The following is an 18,526-nucleotide window of genomic DNA, read 5'->3' on the forward strand; positions in this document are numbered from 1 at the left end:
GTCGTGATCTACAAAGCTCTCTAACGATAGCCCATCCAAGCTCAAGGCTAGAGGAGATGCTTGATGGAAGGGATATACAACCACGAGCCATTACTGATGAAATCAGTCAATATCTTGACAGCGGTAAGTAAATACAAAGAGTATGTGTGATAATAATACTAATATATATATAGATACTGTTTCTGTTAGGCCGCTTACTTTCTGGAAAGAGCACCAGGCTCGCTTTCCGGCCATTGCTGCCCTTGCGCGAGATACACTCTCATTTCCAGCAACTGGCGCAGGAGTTGAACGCCTCTTTAATACCGCTCGAGATATTTGTCACTATCGTCGTGGTAGAATGAAGAGTGAGACTGTCGAGGCATTAATGATGTTTCTTTGTACAACGAAATTTGATATGGAGGAGCAGGAAGCAACACTTCTTGAGAAATTTTTCTCCCAGGATGAGCTTGAGGCGGCAAAAGAGGAGAGGGAAGAGAAGCTCAGTGAGATTGAGGTTGATCCAATTAGTGATACAGAGGAGCAGGAGGATGAACTGGAAGATAAACCAGGGGATGCAATTGAGGTTGTAATTGAGGATAGACCAGAGGATATACCGGAGGAGAGGCCCTTACCTACAAGTGAATATGGTCGTCCTTGCTCGCCATCATTACCACCAACCTGTACACAGACACGAGCATCAGGGAGAAAACGTAAAAGCAGGGAAGATGATTTATTTGAATACCATTAGCTTGCTTGACAAAGAATCCTCAATTATACGCATCTCTTTTACCCTTTTTACAAATAAAATTAGATATAATCAAGTAAAGCAAATACTCAAAATTACCGCGAATAAATGCATAAGTTATACATTTAGAATCCTTAGCATGTTTGTTTAGTTTGTAACCCAGTTTGGGGCCCCAGACCCAGTACTGGGTCGAACCCTCCGACCCAGACCCATTACTGGGTCGAAGGGTTCGACCCAAAACCCAACCCAGACTGGGTTGGGTCTGGGTTGGGTCTGGGTTTTACTGGGTCGTGCGGAAGACTAATCATACTGTCAGGGTGCGGGCTGGCAGGACGGTATGATAGGAGATGACTGGCAGGGACAGGTCGTAACAGATCAGATTCACATTGACAGGCAGGTACAGGCAGGGGCAGGCTAATATACAAGACGTAGCTCGAAGAGCTACAACAGGATCTAGAATTGAAGTTCAAGATAAACAGGTCGGAGATCACGTGCCGTGATCTTCCTCTTACTAAGCATCACGGTTCGCACCGTGACAGTACCCCCTCCCTTAGAGCCGAGCTCCGTCGAGGCGAGGCTTGTGCGGGTATCTTCGGTGGAAGTTCCGTATGATCTCGCGGGCGTGGTCCAGGTATTCAGCAGGCTCTTCAGTGGGTTCGTCGTAACCAATCCATTTGACGGTGTACTTCAGACGCGGGCCTCCTCGGCCTCGTCGTTCCCAGCGGGAATCTAGGATGTCTTCAACTTCCCATTCTTCCAGTCCTTCGACTTCGACAGGCGGTGCGGGTTCAGTAACTTGTCCATTTACCGGGTTCGTGGCGGCAGGCTGTAGCAGGCTGACGTTAAACACAGGGTGGATCTTCATACTAGCAGGCAGTTCGAGCTTGTAAGCGTGTGCGCTTATAGCTTCTAGGACCTTAAAGGGGCCTAGGTTCTTCCAGTCCAGTTTCTTCTGCGGGCGGAGGGTTCGGATATTCCTGGCGTTCAGCCAGACCAGTTGTCCAGGACGGTATCAACGGGCAGGGGCGCGGTGACGGTTCGTTTGTTCTTCGTATCGGGCTTGTGCGGACAGTATCTCGGCGCGGACGTGCTCAGTCAGTTCTTGCATTCGTGTAGCGAACTTTTCCGCGTCTCGGGTCGCAGGGTGACTGCTAGCGTTCTTGTCTAACGCTTCCAGGATAGATTGTACTGTTCGGGCAGGTTGTTCTCGATGAATCGGACTCTTCTTTCAGGAGCAGCGGTGATGGGCGGATCGGCAATGTCGGGCGGAACAGTGATAATAGGCGGGACTTCAGCGGTAGCAGGCGGTTCTTCAGTGGTAGCAGGCGGTTCTTCAGTGGTAGCAGGCGGTTCTTCAGCGGTAGCAGGCGGTTCTTCAGCGGTAGCAGACGGTTCTTCAGCGGTAGCAGGCGGTTCTTCAGTGGTAGCAGGCGGTTCTTCAGTGGTAGCAGGCGGTTCTTCAGTGGTAGCAGGCGGTTCTTCAGTGGTAGCAGGCGGTTCTTCAGCGGTAGCAGGCGGTTCTTCTGGCAGATCTGGCAGTTCAGGTGGAGTGGTTGTAGTGACTCCGTTCACAGGCGGGGTGGTAGCGGTCTGCTCAGGACCGGGTCTACCAGAGTTCAGTTCGGGGGCTTTCGGGGCGGTTCAGACATTTTCAGACAGTCAACTCCTAGGGGTGGGAGCTACGTAGTGTCAGGGTGCGGGCTGGCAGGACGGTATGATAGGAGATGACTGGCAGGGACAGGTCGTAACAGATCAGATTCCAATTGACAGGCAGGTACAGGCAGGGGCAGGCTAATATACAAGACGTAGCTCGAAGAGCTACAACAGGATCTAGAATTGAAGTTCAAGATAAACAGGTCGGAGATCACGTGCCGTGATCTTCCTCTTACTAAGCATCACGGTTCGCACCGTGACACATACAATAGTGCTAGATTAGTACCGAATGACTATCGGTTAAAGAGTGGTTCGTGTCACGGTGCGAACCGTGATGCTTAGTTAGAGGAAGATCACGGCACGTGATCTCCGACCTGTTTATCTGAACTTCAGTTCTAGATCCTGTTGTAGCTCTTGGAGCTACGTCTTGTATAATAGCCTGCCCCTGCCTGTACCTGTCAATGGGAATCTGATCTGTTACGACCTGTTCCTACCAGTCATCTCCTATCATACCGTCCTGCCAGCCCGCACCCTGACAAAATATAGCTTTAAAGTTATCTTGTCAATAAAACAGTGGTATCGCTATATTTAAAGGACCACTTCTAGGATTAACCCCTAAAAGGATAATTATGTATAACGTAATTCCTAAGCGAGCTGGACACCTAAGCGAGCTGGCCACCCCACCCAGCCTATTAATTTTAAACGCATTTATTTCAACCAAAACTCCATCAAATTCAATCAGCTAAATTCTAGGTCTATCTGGACATGCATCTCTTCTATGGCCCTGATTTCCACATGCACCGCATTTCGGTAATGCCCTTGTTCTTGGTAATAAAGGTGCTTCCCTGTGCGCGCGGACCTGGGGGCGGGGAGGTTCAATCACTTCCTCTGGTTGCACAATTAAAGCAGTAGCTTCCTGAACTGATAAGCCCTCTGTAGCAGGTATCTGCTTTCGAGATCGAGTTTTTTTCTGCTTCTTTTTCTCGTTTTCCGATCGTAGATCGTGAACTTCTTTCTCAAGAATCGCTGCTGATTGCATCGTCATTTGGCAAGCTTTCAAAACCTGGTTTATCGCTGAATTGAGTGGACTTGGCAGGCTTCGGGATCTTTGACGAAGTAATGCTTTGATTGAGGATGCTTGTTTCAATAATTGAATGTGATTTGTTGGTGATTTTGGCTCCCATTCACTACCTCGACTAGATGGGAGAGTCGGAGTTCGAAGTTGAATATTGAGCTTAGATAACACTCGATCTGGATAAAGAGGAACTAAACCAGCAGCTGTAAAGCTGTTTTGAATAGTTTCTGATTTGAAAGCTTCAAGTCGTGCAACTGGATATGCTTCAAGAAAATCAAGTTTGTCGATATGGTTGACGCCAAGACGCATTTTCTTTTCAACAAGTTGACCGTAAGAGCGTTTTAATACCGCAAAACAACCAATATCAAGTGGCTGTAGAAGATGAGATGAATGTGCAGGCATACAGATTGAAATGATGTTGTTTTTTTCGCAAAGTTCATCGAATTTTGGGGTCAAATGACTTCCATGTCCGTCAAGTATCAAAAGTCGATATTGACCCTTTGTCCGTGAACAAGTCGATGGAATGAAAAGTTTTTCAAGCCATCGAAGGCCAATTTCATCAGAGGTCCATCCATTAGGACTGACTTCAAAGTGCCAATCATTTGGAAGATTGTCGAACCAAGATTCAATGAATACTTTGCCTTTGAAAATAATGCATGGAGGTAGTGCCCAACCTGAAGCATTTGTACATTCAATTGCAGTCACCCATTCGCGATTTCCAGGTTGTAAAAGTGATCGCCGACCGTAGTATTCAGATCTCGTAATGACTTTAGCAGTTGCGGTCAATCCCATTGCAAAACCAGTCTCATCGAAGTTAAAAATGTCATCGTTGTCAATGCCGTATTGAAGAATCGTTTTTTGAACAAGTGTAAACCATTCACCAATGATTTTTGGATCTTCACATTTAGCACGTTCATAATTGTAACGTCTGGAGAATCTCGAGGATAGATTGGGATGTCGTTTAATGTAATTATTGACCCAATTTTTGCCGACTGTAGATGATGGGTTGATTCCGCGATGCGAAAGTAGAACATTCGCCATTTCTTGCACCATTGAAGGTCGTGGAGCTGAACCACGAGCGTCCATAGAGAATATCCATTTCTGAAGAGATTCCTCTTCAGTATCGGACAATTTATGAGAGTTGGCGCGAGAAATCGCGCGGTGTTGTATACTATTCAGGCGGGTAGAAAGGGTGGATCTTGGGACGTTAAAACGGCGTGCCACTTCACGAATTGAAGAGATTTCTTGATTCTTAAAAGCCTAGATAGCTAGTAAAATCCTACCCTCCTGCTCTATTGAATTTCGAGAGGATTGAGTACGAATTGGTGGCATGGTGGGTGGTTGAACTAACTAAGATCAAATTCATGGACGTGTTTTGGTTGGGGTGGCCAGCTCGCTTGGGAATTACGTTGGTCCTGGCCCGACGGCAATACTGACCGCCTCCGGGAGGCGGTTATTTAACTCCTTCCCCCTAAAAAAATAATCTTTCCTTCCAACAACCTACGGTCTTTCTCTAAACCCATTCCTTTTTAAAGATGAATACAAATAGCCCCACAGATTACAAGGCGCTTTTTCTACAGGAACAAGAGCGGAGGAGGCAGGCGGAGGAGGAAGGGAGACAGGAAAAAGAGCGTAACCGAAAAACAACTCTGGTGGAATTTCTCCGCTGTTGCCACAATGTATTGTCGCGACCATTACAAGTTCGTACCCCTTCCGACTCGACCACTGGAGAAACTCCCATTCCCAAAGGGAAATACTGCCCGACACGACTAGAGCGATGGGTTGATTGTGCAGCCCGGCAGCAAGACATTTATAACTCCGTACGTCACTACCTCCAGCCACAGGAAAATGCGCCACGACTTTTTCCGCCGCGGATTGTGCTAGACGGTCTTAGTGAGCACTTCAAGGGGCCTATGGGCGCTGAATACGACCTACAGACCTATGAGCGACTTGCAGTGGAAGATCATACACGTTATATTTTCTTAGAGCTGTGCAAAATCCCCGCCGCCCGGGAAGAGTTCGGGCTTGGTGATGGGGTTCTGTTTGATAGCCATCCTAAGATCTTGAATGATACCGAAATCGTCGAAAAAGATACCAAAAATGCATCAGCCACCCCTCGTGGCAAGCCGGATCAACTCTTCATCCATCGTGTTGATGATAGAACCACCACCCTTCTCACAACCGCCGAATACAAGCCTCCGCACAAGCTTCCACTAGAGGATATCCACAGAGGCCTTCGGGATATGGACTTGTGGAAAGAGATAGTCTGGTCAAACAAGGTGCCCAATGACGAGGCTGAGTCATTAGTCTACAACTCGCAGCGGCTTGTGTGCTCAGCAATTGTCCAGGAATACCATGTCATGATTCAAGAAGGGTTAGAATATTCCTATTTGACTACTGGGATAGCCCTCGTCCTTCTCCGAGTTCCATACGATAAGCCAAGCACCTTATATTACTATCTCTGTGAGCCCAACCAGGAGGTGGGCCATGAAGATGGAGATCTCCAATCCCCCAGCACAGCTATTGCAAGGGTCCTCTGTCTTTGCCTGATGAGCTTTTGCTCGCAGCCACGCAATCAAGAGTGGCGGAATGAGTATTGTCGTGATCTGAAGGTCTGGACCACACAGTTTGATGGTTTGCACGAAACTATTTGCTCTCGGGAATTACATCAGAACCCACACTCCGATGACACAAACTGTGTTAGCCCTATTTCGCCTGCCACCAGCCCAGAGTTCCTGGAATCATCATCTCCAGTCGGGTCGCCAAGAGCACCAGCTCGCCGAGTAGCCACAATATCACAAGGTGGCTGTGCACCATCAGACCTTAGAGATCTCACGGAGTCTCTGGATTCATTAGGCTCTGATTCAGATTATGCAGTATCCCGACGAAAGCGAGGGTTCAGTCAAGTTGAAGTTTCGCCTTCACAGCGACCTTCTCGCCAAAATGAGCGTCAAAATGAGCAGGACATACAAAAAGACTTATCCCAACGACAACGTGCACAGTTCTGTACCCAGCGTTGTCTTCTGGGGCTGAAGAATGGCGGCCCTCTGGATGATTCTTGCCCAAATGTTCATATCCACCAGCAAAGCGGGGACGGGGTTCAGCATCCTATCAATGCTGCCAAGCTGGTATCATGTCTCAAGCAACAAATGGACGAAATAATTGATCGATGCATTCCATTTGGGACTATTGGATCATACAGCGCCCCGTTTAAGCTCACATGCTCTCTTTATGGGTATACTGTCGTGGGAAAAGGGACGTCGTCCTATCTCTGGCAGCAACTTGTTTCTCGCGAAGCTGAGATATACCAAATCCTACTAAAAGCACAAGGGTCTGCTGTCCCAGTGTTTTTCGGCAAGATGGACCTAGCAAAAATTTACTTTTTGCATGGAGCTGGAGAAATTCGGCATATGCTCGTCATGGGTTGGGCCGGCGAGAGCATAGCAAACCTCGAGGAAACTGCGGAGCTTCACAGGGAGTTTAAAAGGTCGAATAAGGAAATACGCGCTTTGGGGGTGCGACACTTAGACCCTTGGCCTAATAATATCCTATGGAATGCTGAGTTAGGACGGGCTTTAATTATTGACTTTCACCGATGCGAGCTAGATCGTCGGCCTGCTGCGGAACGTACTAGCTCATTGAAGAGGCGCAAAGTATAGATGTCGGGGGCAAAGCGAGTACGGGTTATCTAGCTTGACAAGGTCAACACTGCACTATAGCTTAAGCAATAATTTTTGCCACTAAAGGAAAACATAGTATACCGCCATACTACTTAAGGGGTAAGAGGCATCTATAAGTTTCATTTGCTTCCATATTCATAGCTAGTATCGCACAGACTGAATGGCACGAATGTACAATTGATTCACGTACCTCAAGCACGATATTACAGACAGTATTTTCCCCCGGAGAATATTCAATATATGATTGGGACTTGATGATGATGATGATGATGATGATGATGATGATGATGATGATGATGATGATGATGATGATGATGATGATGATGATGATGATGATGATGAATTCACTGACCCGATTTAGCTCGCTTTACATACATGCTGCTATGCGGGGGTTGCGTCCCAGAGCCCGCTCCCGACGATAAATGGTGGCGCATTCCCAGTATGCAGATCCACCCTGTGAGCAGGACTCGATTTCTCGAGGTCCTGCCACCTGAAAAGTAAGGCCACAAACCGACCGGCGTAATGCAAACAAGACAAAAGAAATGATGTAAAGAAAGTCAATCCATCTGCCCGGTGTAGATGGTTTCCCGTAGTCCCCGCGGGCGCAGAGTGCCCCCTTCTTTCTCTGCAATGCACCTTCCACTTTTTCACTTCTCTACCTCCACTTCTTCATCCAGCTCCCCGAGTCACCGAGTCCCTGTATCACCAGGACTGCCAGGTCTACTTGCTGCATCACTCCGGCAGGTCGAACACGAATAGGTTCGGGTCATGGCGCCATGCCTCGTCGTCTTCGTCGGCAGCGTACGTTGTTCTCCATGTGCGTTGATGTGAGGTGACCTCGGCGGACCTGGCGCCCGGCCACTGTGATGTGTTCCCTGTTTCTCCAACATTCGCAGTGTCTTGGGTTGGTTTCGGTTTTGAATCCTCCTCCCCCTGCTCCTTACCCATGGCGACCGAGTCCACTGACTGAAACTGTCCCAAGAGTCCCGATGCGATCATGAACTTCGCCATGATCGGCGCTGCCTTCACTTCTGTCAACATTGCTTGTTCTCCAAGCGTTGTCGACACCCCCTCCATAAACAATTCCTCCACCATCTCCGACCGCAGTTCCTCGAGGAGCGGACACTCTAGCAGAACGTGCTTCACACTCTGGTTTCCTAGGTCGCATTGACAACGCGGTGGGTTTTTCGCTTGATTTTGGATAGGTATTCAGCGAGCCCGATGATGCCTGTCCGGAGTTGGATTAGCACTGATGTTGTTGCTTTCCGCAGTCCTTTCCAGTATGACAGATTTGTCTTGTTCGGCGCTTCGACCAGCCTCCGAGTCCTCCGCGCAATCCTTCCTCCCTTCGACCACGATTTTTCCCATGCGATCATCGATTCATGCTTAATACACTTGCTCGCTGCGGCGGCAAGCCGGGTAGATCGGTTATGATAATTCGATGTGTCGGTGGTGGTTGCTGCGCTCTTTGCAAGCATGTCAACATGTTCGTTGCCTGGAATGCCTTCATGCGCCGGGATCCAGCGCAATTCAACCTGAATCTTGCTCTTCGAGCACCAGTCCAGTACGCGGAGGCTTCCTTCCAGGTATACCTGGCCGGATGGCATTTTGGGGTTTTTAATAGCTTTAAGAGCGGCCTGGTTGTCGGTGAAGATCACGGCCCCCCTCTCCGCCAGCCTTTCTCGCCAGTCGTCGTTGCTTGTGAATTGGTATTGGATAACTTCCAGTGCCATTTCAATAGCGTGGAGCTCGGCGGCGTACACAGTGGCATCGTCGTCAGATCCCATATTGCATAGCCGTGACTCGTTCTGGACACTCGGGTATGCCGGGTACACTGCGGCCCCAATGCCGCCTTGATACCCGCTCCCATCGGTGTATAGTCGTACCGGTGCGCGGAGTTGTCGTTCAATGCTATCGTATGTGTTTCTTGCTTGCTCTCGTTCTTCAATGTGTACCTTTGGTGGCTTGCTCCATGGCGCCTGGATGTATGCCTTCCTGCTCTCCCATTCCCTTGGTAAGGCGTCCGGGATTGCAGTGAGACATCCACCCTTCTTCCAGGACTGAGCCTCCATTGGTGTCCATCCTCCTCTCTGGCGTTGAGTTTTGCTCCTTTCTCGGAGCATTGTTTTTGGTATTGCATAGGCTGGGCCTGTACGTATTCGAATAGCAGCTAGCCGGACTAACCGGTCAAGCTGCTGCTGCATAGGTAGTAGATGAAGTTCAACATCTAATGCCTCCCTAGCAGTTGTTTTGAAGGCACCGCTTATTGGACATGCTGCTCTCGCCTGTATACTTGCAAACTGTTTCACGTAGCTTCTCTCCCTCAGTGTTGTGGTCAGTGGTGAATGCCAAGCCGCCGCTCCGAACAGCATCTGTGGGATCATCACCGCCTGATAGATCGTACGCATTGAAGAGAGAGATGCTCCCCATGCAGAGTCAGTCAAGCCCCGTAGCGCTTGCAGGCTGATGCCGGCCTTAGCAAGCATTTGCTGCCGGTGGTGCCGGAACGTTAGACCGGGATCTAGCCAAATCCCAAGGTACCGCTCCGCCGTGGTTGTAGCCTGAACAGTAGTACTCGGTAGCACCAATGGCGTATACCCCTCCTCCCTAGATTCCGGGTTGACGAAGTGTATGAGTGCGTACTTCTTAGGATCGAACACCGAGGCGTGTCTAGCTGCCCAGGCATCGGCATACTGGCATGCTTTTTGTAGTTTCGAGATGGTTTCATGCTCGTCCTTCCCGGTGACAATGAAGGCAACGTCGTCGACCCACCCGCTTGTCTTCACCCCCTCGCAGCCCTCTACTAGATCCGCATTGTAGATTAGGTATAGGATTGGAGAGAGAGGTGATCCCTGTGGGATGCCGGTTGGTGTTAGGATACTTGCCGATACCCCTTCTGGCATACGGATCCTAGTGCTTCGAGACGTGAGGAATGCTTTCACCCATGGTACGAGCTGACCGAGTCCCCTTTTGTAATGGTTATGGATTAACCTTTCGTGAGAGACGTTATCGTACGCTCCGGAGACGTCGAGTAGTAGCATACTGGCTATCTTGCTATTGCCCCATGCTCTCCGCACCCGGCCGATGATTTGCTGAATGGCATGATCCACTGAGATCCTTTTCTTCCTCCAAGATGTGTATCCGGGAGTAATTTGTGGGTTTCCACCGCGTAGCTAATTCTTCGTGCAATAACTGCCTCAAGGAATTTGCTGAGTTTGTTAAGGAGTGCAACTGGTCGGTAGGACTTCGCAAGCTGGTAATCACGCTTACCAGTCTTACGTAGTACCACAGTGATTGATTTCTGGAAGTGTGACGGGTTGGTACCGAGCCGTATACAGGCGTTGTAAATCCCAGAGATAGTGTCAAGTACTGCCGGGATCTCAATAAGCTTATGCCACAGTGAGTTCGGAAGGCCGTCCTCTCCTGGCGCTTTGTCTGGTGGTGAGGCTTTGACTGCTTGTGTGATCTCTTGGTGTGTGATCTCTGGGAAGTGGATCGGTCTTCGATTGATCTCTGTCGGATCGATGTCAGAGAGATCTGCCGGTGGTGGCACTGGGAAGAAGGCTTGTTGGAATGTAGCTGCCTTCTCCTCGACCGTTTCTGCGAGGTCCTCCGTCCCTAGTATCTTGATCGACGGCGTGACCCCCTGGTCATACGCCCCCTGCCGGTTTCTCGCCCATTTGCTCATCCTCCACATGCCGCCAGGCCCTTCCTCGATAACCTCCTGTACCTTCCGGCGGTGGTATCGACAGAGGGCGGTCTTGATCAGCCGGTTCTTCTGGTTTCTTGCTGCTTTGTATAGCTCTTTGTCGTATGGGTCACCTGTGCGTTCATGTCGACGGCGGAGTCGTCGGACTTCTTTGACTGCTTCCTGGCACTCCGGTGTGAAACTAGGATTCGCCCACTGCGAAGGGATCGCCCACGGTGTGGAGATATCGACTGCATCATTGATGATTTTCATGAATGCCTGGCACTTGGCTTCCACATCGTTAGCAGTTGTGAGGCTTCTGGGGTTGGATGTGTCGGTGGCGGTGGCGGTGGCGGTGGTGGTGGTGAGTTGGCTGATATGTTGTTCGACGAATTCTATCAGCCTCTTATTGTCTGTGGCCTTCCAGTTCCTTCTCTTTGGTGGTTCGTACGGTGGCGTCACGATGTCAATTGTCGTTACAACCGGGTAGTGATCCAATCCACAACCCTACATTCAACCACTCTCTCAATCAGTGAACCACTAACGAAAGTGAGATCAATGACAGATGCCTGCTTATTGCGCCGCCACGTCGCCGTCCCCTGCTCCGTCGTTATCCCCAGATTGTGCTTCCCGAGAGTATCGAGTAGCTGCTCGGCAGCAGCTTCAGCTTTAACACTGTCCCCTCCCCAGATTGGGTGGTGGAGGTTCATGTCGCCTACCACGATATGCTCAGCATACAGTCTCTGAGCCAGTTCCTCACCTAGCTGTTTTATGGTCTCGTCGTCGTTGTTGTTGTAGATGTTGTGCACGAAGAGGTCGGTCCACCCACCCTGGTGGTGGTGGTTCCTCCTTAGTTTTAGGAGTTGGTATCCTTTCGACACCGTCTTGCATGACCAGATTCCTGGGTCGATCCGTTTCGACACGAATAGGCAGACCCTAGCTCGTTCTTCTAGTTTCGGGAAAACTAGTCGGTGGGTGGCTTTGTTCGGGTGGTGGGTTATCGCCGATTGAGAGTTGATCCATGGTTCCTGGACCGCGATCACTTCAGCTTTCTGGACTGCTTTGTCCGTTAAGATCGAGGCCATGACTGGGTAGGCGTTGTGTGCGTTGTATTGAATCACTTGGAAGTAACTCATTACGACAAGATGGTGAGGTTGGTATCGGTTTCAGTCTCGGTAGTATCGCTATGCTCTGAAGCATCGTGGAATTCTTCTTCCACTTCTGTGACAATACCAGGTGACTGCTGCTGCTCCCACTCCTGGTCCTCCTCCATAACGTCGGCCGGCTCGGTGATCCGTCTCTTCTTGTGCGTGACTTGCTGTTGTGGTTGTCGTTCTGGGTTCGGTATAAATCGTGCTAGCGCCTGGTTTTGTGACCGAAGCGAGCGAGCCGACTGGCTCACTGTTATAGCAGATTCTGGGATAGTCGGCAGGTCGTTGTCCCCCGACGTTCTCGATCTGGTTCGCATAGCGGGCCCAGCTTCTTTCCGCCGGTTCAGTGCTCCTCTTTTCGCTCTCTCAGTGCCGACACTCTCGTTCATTCGCCGGATCTCGCTTGGAGCGGGGACCGGGATGCGCTTAGGGTTTATCCGATTCGATGTGAGTGTTGTCCGTCGTGTTGTCGTTCCCTGTGTGACTTGTTGCTGCGGCGCATGGGTTGAGGTGTTGAGTCCCTGATTAGCGCCTTGGGGCTGGGAGGTGGTGGCGTTGCCCTTCGTAGCCTCCTTTTGCCGGAAGTGAAGCGGTACTCGGTGGTATAAAGGGCTATTAGCCAGCGCTAGTCTCGCCTCTTCCTTCGCCGCCGCTTTCACTTCGCAGGCGTCACTTGTTGGACGATGGCCTGCGCCACAATTAGCGCATTTAATCTCAGCGTCACCTTGCTTTGGGCACTCCCAGGTCGGGTGTCCCTTCGCGCAGTGGCCGCATTGGTACTCGTTCAAACACTGCGAGTGGACGTGTCCTGGCTTTTAACACTTTAGGCATAATTTCGAACGACCCTCCCGGCAAAAGCGAGTTGTCTGGTGCACTTGGTGCTGCCAGAGCGTGCCTTGTGTGATTGCTTGGTTCGCTACCACCGGATCGGTAAATTCAATCACAATCGATCCATCACGACGCTTACCGGGCTTAATTAGCCAGCCGAGGTGTAGTATTTCGACATTATCCCGGGAACCACCCCAGGAATGGCTGTTCTGCCAGATCAGCTCCTTCGCTAGGCCCCCCATTGACTCCGGCGTCAGCGGCATCGTCTTCGTGTCAATACCGCGCGCGACTACTCCCCACGTCGGCTTTCGTACGTGTGCCGCCGGGCCGAAAGCCTTCAGCCATTCAACATGCGTACGTAGCAGCTCCGCACCAGAAGCGCTGTTAACCGTCATCTTTACATCACCGGAGGGGAGAACATTCGCCGCTACAAAGTAACAACCGCCGCCAAGCGGAGCACTCGCCTTTCTCCGCGCGACCGTTTCGCGTGTCCTGTCGGCTTGCTCGACGATCTCCCTTGGTGTACGACGACGGAGGGTCTCGCGGGTATCGCTATTGTCACGGTGCGAACCGTGATGCTTAAAAAGAGGAAGATCACGGCACGTGATCTCCGACCTGTTTATCTTGAACTTCAGTTCTAGATCCTGTTGTAGCTCTTCGAGCTACGTCTTGTATAATAGCCTGCCCCTGCCTGTACCTGTCAATGGGAATCTGATCTGTTATGACCTGTTCCTACCAGTCATCTCCTATCATACCGTCCTGCCAGCCCGCACCCTGACAACGAGATGCGTCGTATCTAGCGTGGCGTGCCCCCATAATAGCTTGTGTAGAATCGAATTCTCGTTGTAGCTGAACAGCTAATGTTGCCTGGGCCTTAGCCCCTTTCACAAGCTTTGCTAGCCCCTCCTTGAAGCGCTGAGTGGTAGGGTTATCTTTATTAAGCCGTAGGCTTATCCTTCTCACTTTTTCGGCGGTTTTTGGAGTGCTAAACTCGATGTTTTGTGAGGTAGTTGATGGTGTAGTTGACCGGGGTAGATTTTCATTAAATAGGTCGTACGACTCCAATTTATCGGTAACAAGCTTAGAATTAATAGGCCAAAGGCTAGTTAATTTAAAACTAAGCTTAATTGTATGTGGCCGGAAGGGTTTGCGCCTAATTTCGCCAATTGAGTGTAGGAATTCATCCTTTGAAAATTTGCGGCATCTAGTCATTGTAGCCGCTTCAACTGCCTCACCATACCAGTGCTTCTACACGCTAAACACGCCGACGTTAAGAGGTTGTAGTATATGGCTTATACACGAGAGTAAGAAAAATTGTAGATATCTTGTTGGTAAATCCCATGCTCAGTGATAACCCGCTCGTAGTCTTTAAACCACCTCTCAACCACTGATTTATCAAGTGTAGCACTTCTTTCAATATCAAGAGCTCGCCGGCGTCGAAAATCGTACTCAGGATAACGTTTAAGAAAATGTTTTAGCTAATGATCGCTAGTTTTAGGGGGTTTTTCGCGGCTATCAGGGTGGGTTTGAAAGTGATCTTCTTCGAGAATTGAATCGGCTACCATAGTAATTTAACGGCGGTTTATTGATACTCCGACCGCGTCAAAGTAATCAATATAATTATATAAAGCCCCCTCCTGTATAGGAGTAAGCTTCCGGCCATTGAATTATCGTTGAAAAAGCGATTTTCCACCTTTCCATAGTCGTCGTAGCCGGCTCTCGGAAACTGCGAATTCTCGCGCAGTTTTTGCAATATTAGGTTTAGATTGATTAGAGAGAGAGTCTATTGCTTTTTCAATCTCAATCTCTATCTCTTTATTGGTTTTAGGCACGGTGGGCGGTGTGGTAGAGGATAAAAATCAAAATGACAAAATTGAAAAAAAAACCGACGTTTGGGTGATCCCCCCACGAATGGTGGCGGACCCTCGCTTGCGGGGGTCCGTATTTTTTGAAAAAAAATTTCAGGGGCCGGTTACTAAGTACCACTCTCATTTCCAACAAGGGACAAACTGTTGGCACAGCAGTCTAAACCCCTTTAAGATTTTAGTCCTTGACAGTCCATTTTCAATACCAGTGTTTTTTACTATGGCGACACCATACAAAATTGCACTGGTATTGAAAATGGACTGCCAAGGACTAAAATCTTAAAGGGGTTTAGACTGCTGTGCCAGTAGTAAAACTGCTGTGCCAATAGTATGTCCCTTTGCTTAATTCGTCCATTAATCTTGAAAGTTACCCAGCAAATCAAGTGCCTCTTCTGCAGTAAAGCGACTAGACGGTAAAAATCGCATCAATCCTTGGATCACATGAAGTAGAGGTTTGAGTATTGGATTGGGTACCAAACCAGCAAACTTCCGTTCAAGCTTCGAGGTTCCGTAATCTTCGAGCAAACTTAGCAACAGTTCTGTATGTGGATCAATTTAATTACCTTCTTCTAGCTCCAGATTATGGCTAGAACTCATCAGCATTGATTCCCACTTAGACTCCCATTCAGCTGGCAACCTCTCCACAAAGCCAATCATCTGGTAAATTAAAACCTCGTCCTCGCCAAGATACCAGAATGGCCAGGTCGTGAATAAGAAGGAATAAATCTACAACTCATATCGCCGTAAGTATATTTCCTTCAAAGAAATGATATGTTGACGTACCATGCAACCTGTGCGCCATAAGTCGACGCGATAATCGAAGCAGTCGGTGAAAATCGTCTCTGGTACCCTCAATGAAGCCGGCTGGGCCAGCTTCTGAGGTTCCTGCCCTTGAAAAAAACTCTCTCCAAAATCGAGGACCCGAATATCTTCATCGTCCTCGTCTATCCACTCAGTCCATTCTGCTGCCTTGATCAGTTGGGCCGGCAATTCATTGCCTAGAGGCGTGCCATCAACCCGTTTCAGTGGCTCAATTTCCGGGAATCCAAGAACATCAAAAAGCTGCTCCTCAGTCCGTTTGGACAAATGAGTGCAACTAAATGCAATGTTCCGACCACTGATGTCTAATAAGATGTGAGTAAAAAGGCCAACCACAGAAAACAACTGCAGAGGGGGAAGCTCCCTCACCTCCATGGCACATGCCGGCACTGTGAATGAATTTGATAGCTTTCAAGAGCTGCGTAGAAATTCGGAGCACGGTTTCCGGGAGGAGTTTTTCTTGAGCCTCATGGTAGTCCGAGAGGACCTTGTCAACCGAAGGACCAAGTAATTCAAAAACAAGACATTGGTGGACCCCGTTGGGGCCTTTGTGTGTGAAGGCATCAAGGAGCTGAATAATATAGTTTGAAGAAAGCCCTCTCCGAGATTGCCTCTCTAGAATTTTCAAATTTTGCAGCTCTCGCGATATCGACGAATTTGCGGTCAAGATCTTCAAGGAGACCCATTGATTTCGGCTGGCGTGAGATTAGCTAGAAATGAACAAAGTTGGTGCGGGACAAACTGACTCTCTGTCTTTCGCAAGCCATACTGTGGAAAAGCCACCCCATCCTAACTTGTGATGTATCTTGTAACGATCATTTTCAAATGTATCTCCGAGGTTGACTGGATGGTATCCTCCATGTTGATATTTTGACAATGACTCCTGTGTATAAAGAAGGTTGCTTTGGCAGTACAGAGATGGATCCATCTTAGAACGCAAAGCGGACGAGAGCAGAGAGGCGTTTTGTCAGGGTGCGGGCTGGCAGGACGGTATGATAGGAGATGACTGGTAGGAACAGGTCATAACAGATCAGATTCCAATTGACAGGTACAGGCAGGAGCAGGCTATTATACAAGACGTAGCTCGAAGAGCTACAACAGGATCTAGAACCGAAGTTCAGATAAACAGGTCGGAGATCACGTGCCGTGATCTTCCTCTAACTAAGCATCACGGTTCGCACCGTGACAATTAGATAAATATAGGATATCGGTGTAGCTTTAGTATATTATCCTAGAGGCAATAATATTATTAAAGGGGGATATTAAAACTAATGCTATCTAGGAAAGGCGGCTAAGGAAGTAGTAGTAGAGGCTACTACGGATGATTAGACTGCGGCACGATCCGCAATATCCGCGGATATCCGCAATCCATATCCGCAAAGTGCGGATTTGGATATGGACCTCATATCCATTGGATATCAAACAATACAAACATGCCTAGACTCGTGACCTCAAGGGGTATGCATTATTATTATACATTCCTATGTATTTTTCGTGTAATACTTGGTACTCGAGGTTGTTGAATATCACCAGGTAAGTATAATTTCTGACCGAGGTCAGAAATTATGGGTAGACGGTTAAGCACTGCTCTACTTATAGTAGTATACAATTGGAATCTCTGACCACGGTCGCAAATCTAGTCTTTGACCACGGTCAGAAATTCAGTCTATGCTTTTTTGGGGGGTTTTATGAATTTGAATCTTCTAGGACCTATTTGCTATTTACAGATCTAACTGGAAGCCATCTGGTAACCTTGGCTGTTTTCGAATCCGCCCTGAACGACTTGGAATACTCCCATCGACCAGCATCTCTGGAAGCTCATCATCCTCTTCAACAGCCTCGCATGGTCGTTTTTGAGGTTGTTTTCCTTTTGCCCGTCTACATCGCTCAGCCCTATCATCATCCGAGTCATTATCACCGCTCTCAGTGTGCTGGGTAGCCTCGAGTCCAGTCTCTTGATCCTCCTCCTCGTTATCACTGATAGGCTCTAAGACCTCAAGCTGTGGTAATGATCTCCGAGTTTGATCTAGCAAAGCAGCTTCACTTTGAGATAGATGCTCTTTGATAATCTCCAGCTCCTCTTGCCGAAGATCAAAGTTGGTAGCAAACTGATGCAGCATCAGGCCACGGATTGTACTCGGCTTCAATTGACCACGACGGTAATGACAGATATCACGAGCACAATTGAATAGTCGTTCAACACCAGCACCACTAGCAGGGATAGATAGAATGTCCCTTGCTATCCTAGCTAGGGTCGGGAAGCTCTTCTCATATTCCTTCCAGAAAAGTCGAGGTTTCTGTCGTTCAATTCCACGAGCAAGATATCGTGCAATCTCGTCGTCATCTGGTTTTGTAAGCTCTTCCAATGGCTGGTTCTGGGATGCACAAGCAGCATCAAGATCACAGTCATCATTCTCATCGATGGCTACTCCAGAAGTCTCCAGTACCGCTGGGTCATTAGTATCATGCGTAAGCATCTTCCTATATCGATCGAACTCTCGGCTCAGGACCTCTTGATAACGATTCGCATAATCAATATCGCCCTGCCAATCAGTCGAGGAAAAGTACCGGAGCTTCTTTGATGGAGAGAAGATTGTTGCTAGAGCGTAGATGTCACCATAAGGCTCGTATTCGGTGGCAGTGTAGTACTTGGAGAGCTTTTTCTTTGCTGTTTGGAGTGCCCATAACATCCGTTTCTTCCAGATCACACCTTTATTCTTAAGCTTCGCCTCGGCTGCATCGAGATGAGAGAAAAGCTTATTGTAGATACTGTAGATATTGTGTGCGGTAATATCCTTTGTCTTTGATAGCATCATTGTGAAATCAAAGAAGGGCTTTGTCAGAAGAAGAAGATACTCGACTTGACGCCACTCTTCTTGATCGAGCTTGAAATAAAGATATTGATGATCAGTACAATACTGATCATAGAATGGCTGGAGCTTCTTGGCACGGTTGAGCATCAGAAATGTTGAATTTAATCACGTGACTTCCGACTTTCTCGACCAATCAGAGGCCAGATCTCAAATCTGAAAGGCGGGGATTT

The 18,526-nt window shown here is 48.7% G+C and overlaps 7 protein-coding genes across 7 annotated transcripts; 3 read left to right on the forward strand and 4 right to left on the reverse strand.

Moving 5' to 3' along the window:
- Nucleotides 1–1,888: 1,888 nt before the first annotated feature.
- On the reverse strand, nt 1,889–2,642 carry Pdw03_0555 (Allantoate permease; the record flags this gene model as incomplete). Its single annotated transcript, XM_066099637.1, has 3 exons — nt 1,889–2,330; nt 2,408–2,542; nt 2,614–2,642. 3 exons carry the CDS (start codon nt 2,640–2,642, stop codon nt 1,889–1,891), a joined length of 606 nt encoding a protein of 201 aa, XP_065957364.1.
- Nucleotides 2,643–4,987: 2,345 nt separating this feature from the next.
- Nucleotides 4,988–7,111, forward strand: Pdw03_0556 (Protein kinase-like domain; the record flags this gene model as incomplete). Its single annotated transcript, XM_066099638.1, has 1 exon — nt 4,988–7,111. One exon carries the CDS (start codon nt 4,988–4,990, stop codon nt 7,109–7,111), a length of 2,124 nt encoding a protein of 707 aa, XP_065957365.1.
- A 753-nt stretch (nt 7,112–7,864) lies between these two features.
- Pdw03_0557 (Aldehyde dehydrogenase (AldH12), putative) lies at nt 7,865–8,173 on the reverse strand (the record flags this gene model as incomplete). Its single annotated transcript, XM_066099639.1, has 1 exon — nt 7,865–8,173. One exon carries the CDS (start codon nt 8,171–8,173, stop codon nt 7,865–7,867), a length of 309 nt encoding a protein of 102 aa, XP_065957366.1.
- Nucleotides 8,174–8,289: 116 nt separating this feature from the next.
- Pdw03_0558 (Reverse transcriptase, putative) lies at nt 8,290–9,255 on the reverse strand (the record flags this gene model as incomplete). The annotated part of the gene is made up of 1 exon (XM_066099640.1): nt 8,290–9,255. The coding sequence occupies one exon, from the start codon at nt 9,253–9,255 to the stop codon at nt 8,290–8,292; it is 966 nt and encodes a 321-aa protein (XP_065957367.1).
- Nucleotides 9,256–11,091: 1,836 nt separating this feature from the next.
- Nucleotides 11,092–11,467, forward strand: Pdw03_0559 (uncharacterized protein; the record flags this gene model as incomplete). The annotated part of the gene is made up of 3 exons (XM_066099641.1): nt 11,092–11,184; nt 11,248–11,306; nt 11,386–11,467. The coding sequence occupies 3 exons, from the start codon at nt 11,092–11,094 to the stop codon at nt 11,465–11,467; spliced, it is 234 nt and encodes a 77-aa protein (XP_065957368.1).
- Nucleotides 11,468–12,391: 924 nt separating this feature from the next.
- On the forward strand, nt 12,392–13,440 carry Pdw03_0560 (uncharacterized protein; the record flags this gene model as incomplete). The annotated part of the gene is made up of 7 exons (XM_066099642.1): nt 12,392–12,418; nt 12,501–12,525; nt 12,582–12,747; nt 12,799–12,901; nt 12,952–12,962; nt 13,016–13,109; nt 13,165–13,440. The coding sequence occupies 7 exons, from the start codon at nt 12,392–12,394 to the stop codon at nt 13,438–13,440; spliced, it is 702 nt and encodes a 233-aa protein (XP_065957369.1).
- A 1,578-nt stretch (nt 13,441–15,018) lies between these two features.
- Pdw03_0561 (Serine/threonine-protein kinase DCLK) lies at nt 15,019–16,411 on the reverse strand (the record flags this gene model as incomplete). Its single annotated transcript, XM_014680336.2, has 5 exons — nt 15,019–15,179; nt 15,228–15,390; nt 15,448–15,788; nt 15,853–16,178; nt 16,230–16,411. 5 exons carry the CDS (start codon nt 16,409–16,411, stop codon nt 15,019–15,021), a joined length of 1,173 nt encoding a protein of 390 aa, XP_014535822.2.
- Nucleotides 16,412–18,526: the final 2,115 nt, after the last annotated feature.

Source organism: Penicillium digitatum, chromosome 4 (genome assembly GCF_016767815.1).
Source record: "Penicillium digitatum chromosome 4, complete sequence".
NCBI classification, from domain to species: domain Eukaryota; kingdom Fungi; phylum Ascomycota; class Eurotiomycetes; order Eurotiales; family Aspergillaceae; genus Penicillium; species Penicillium digitatum.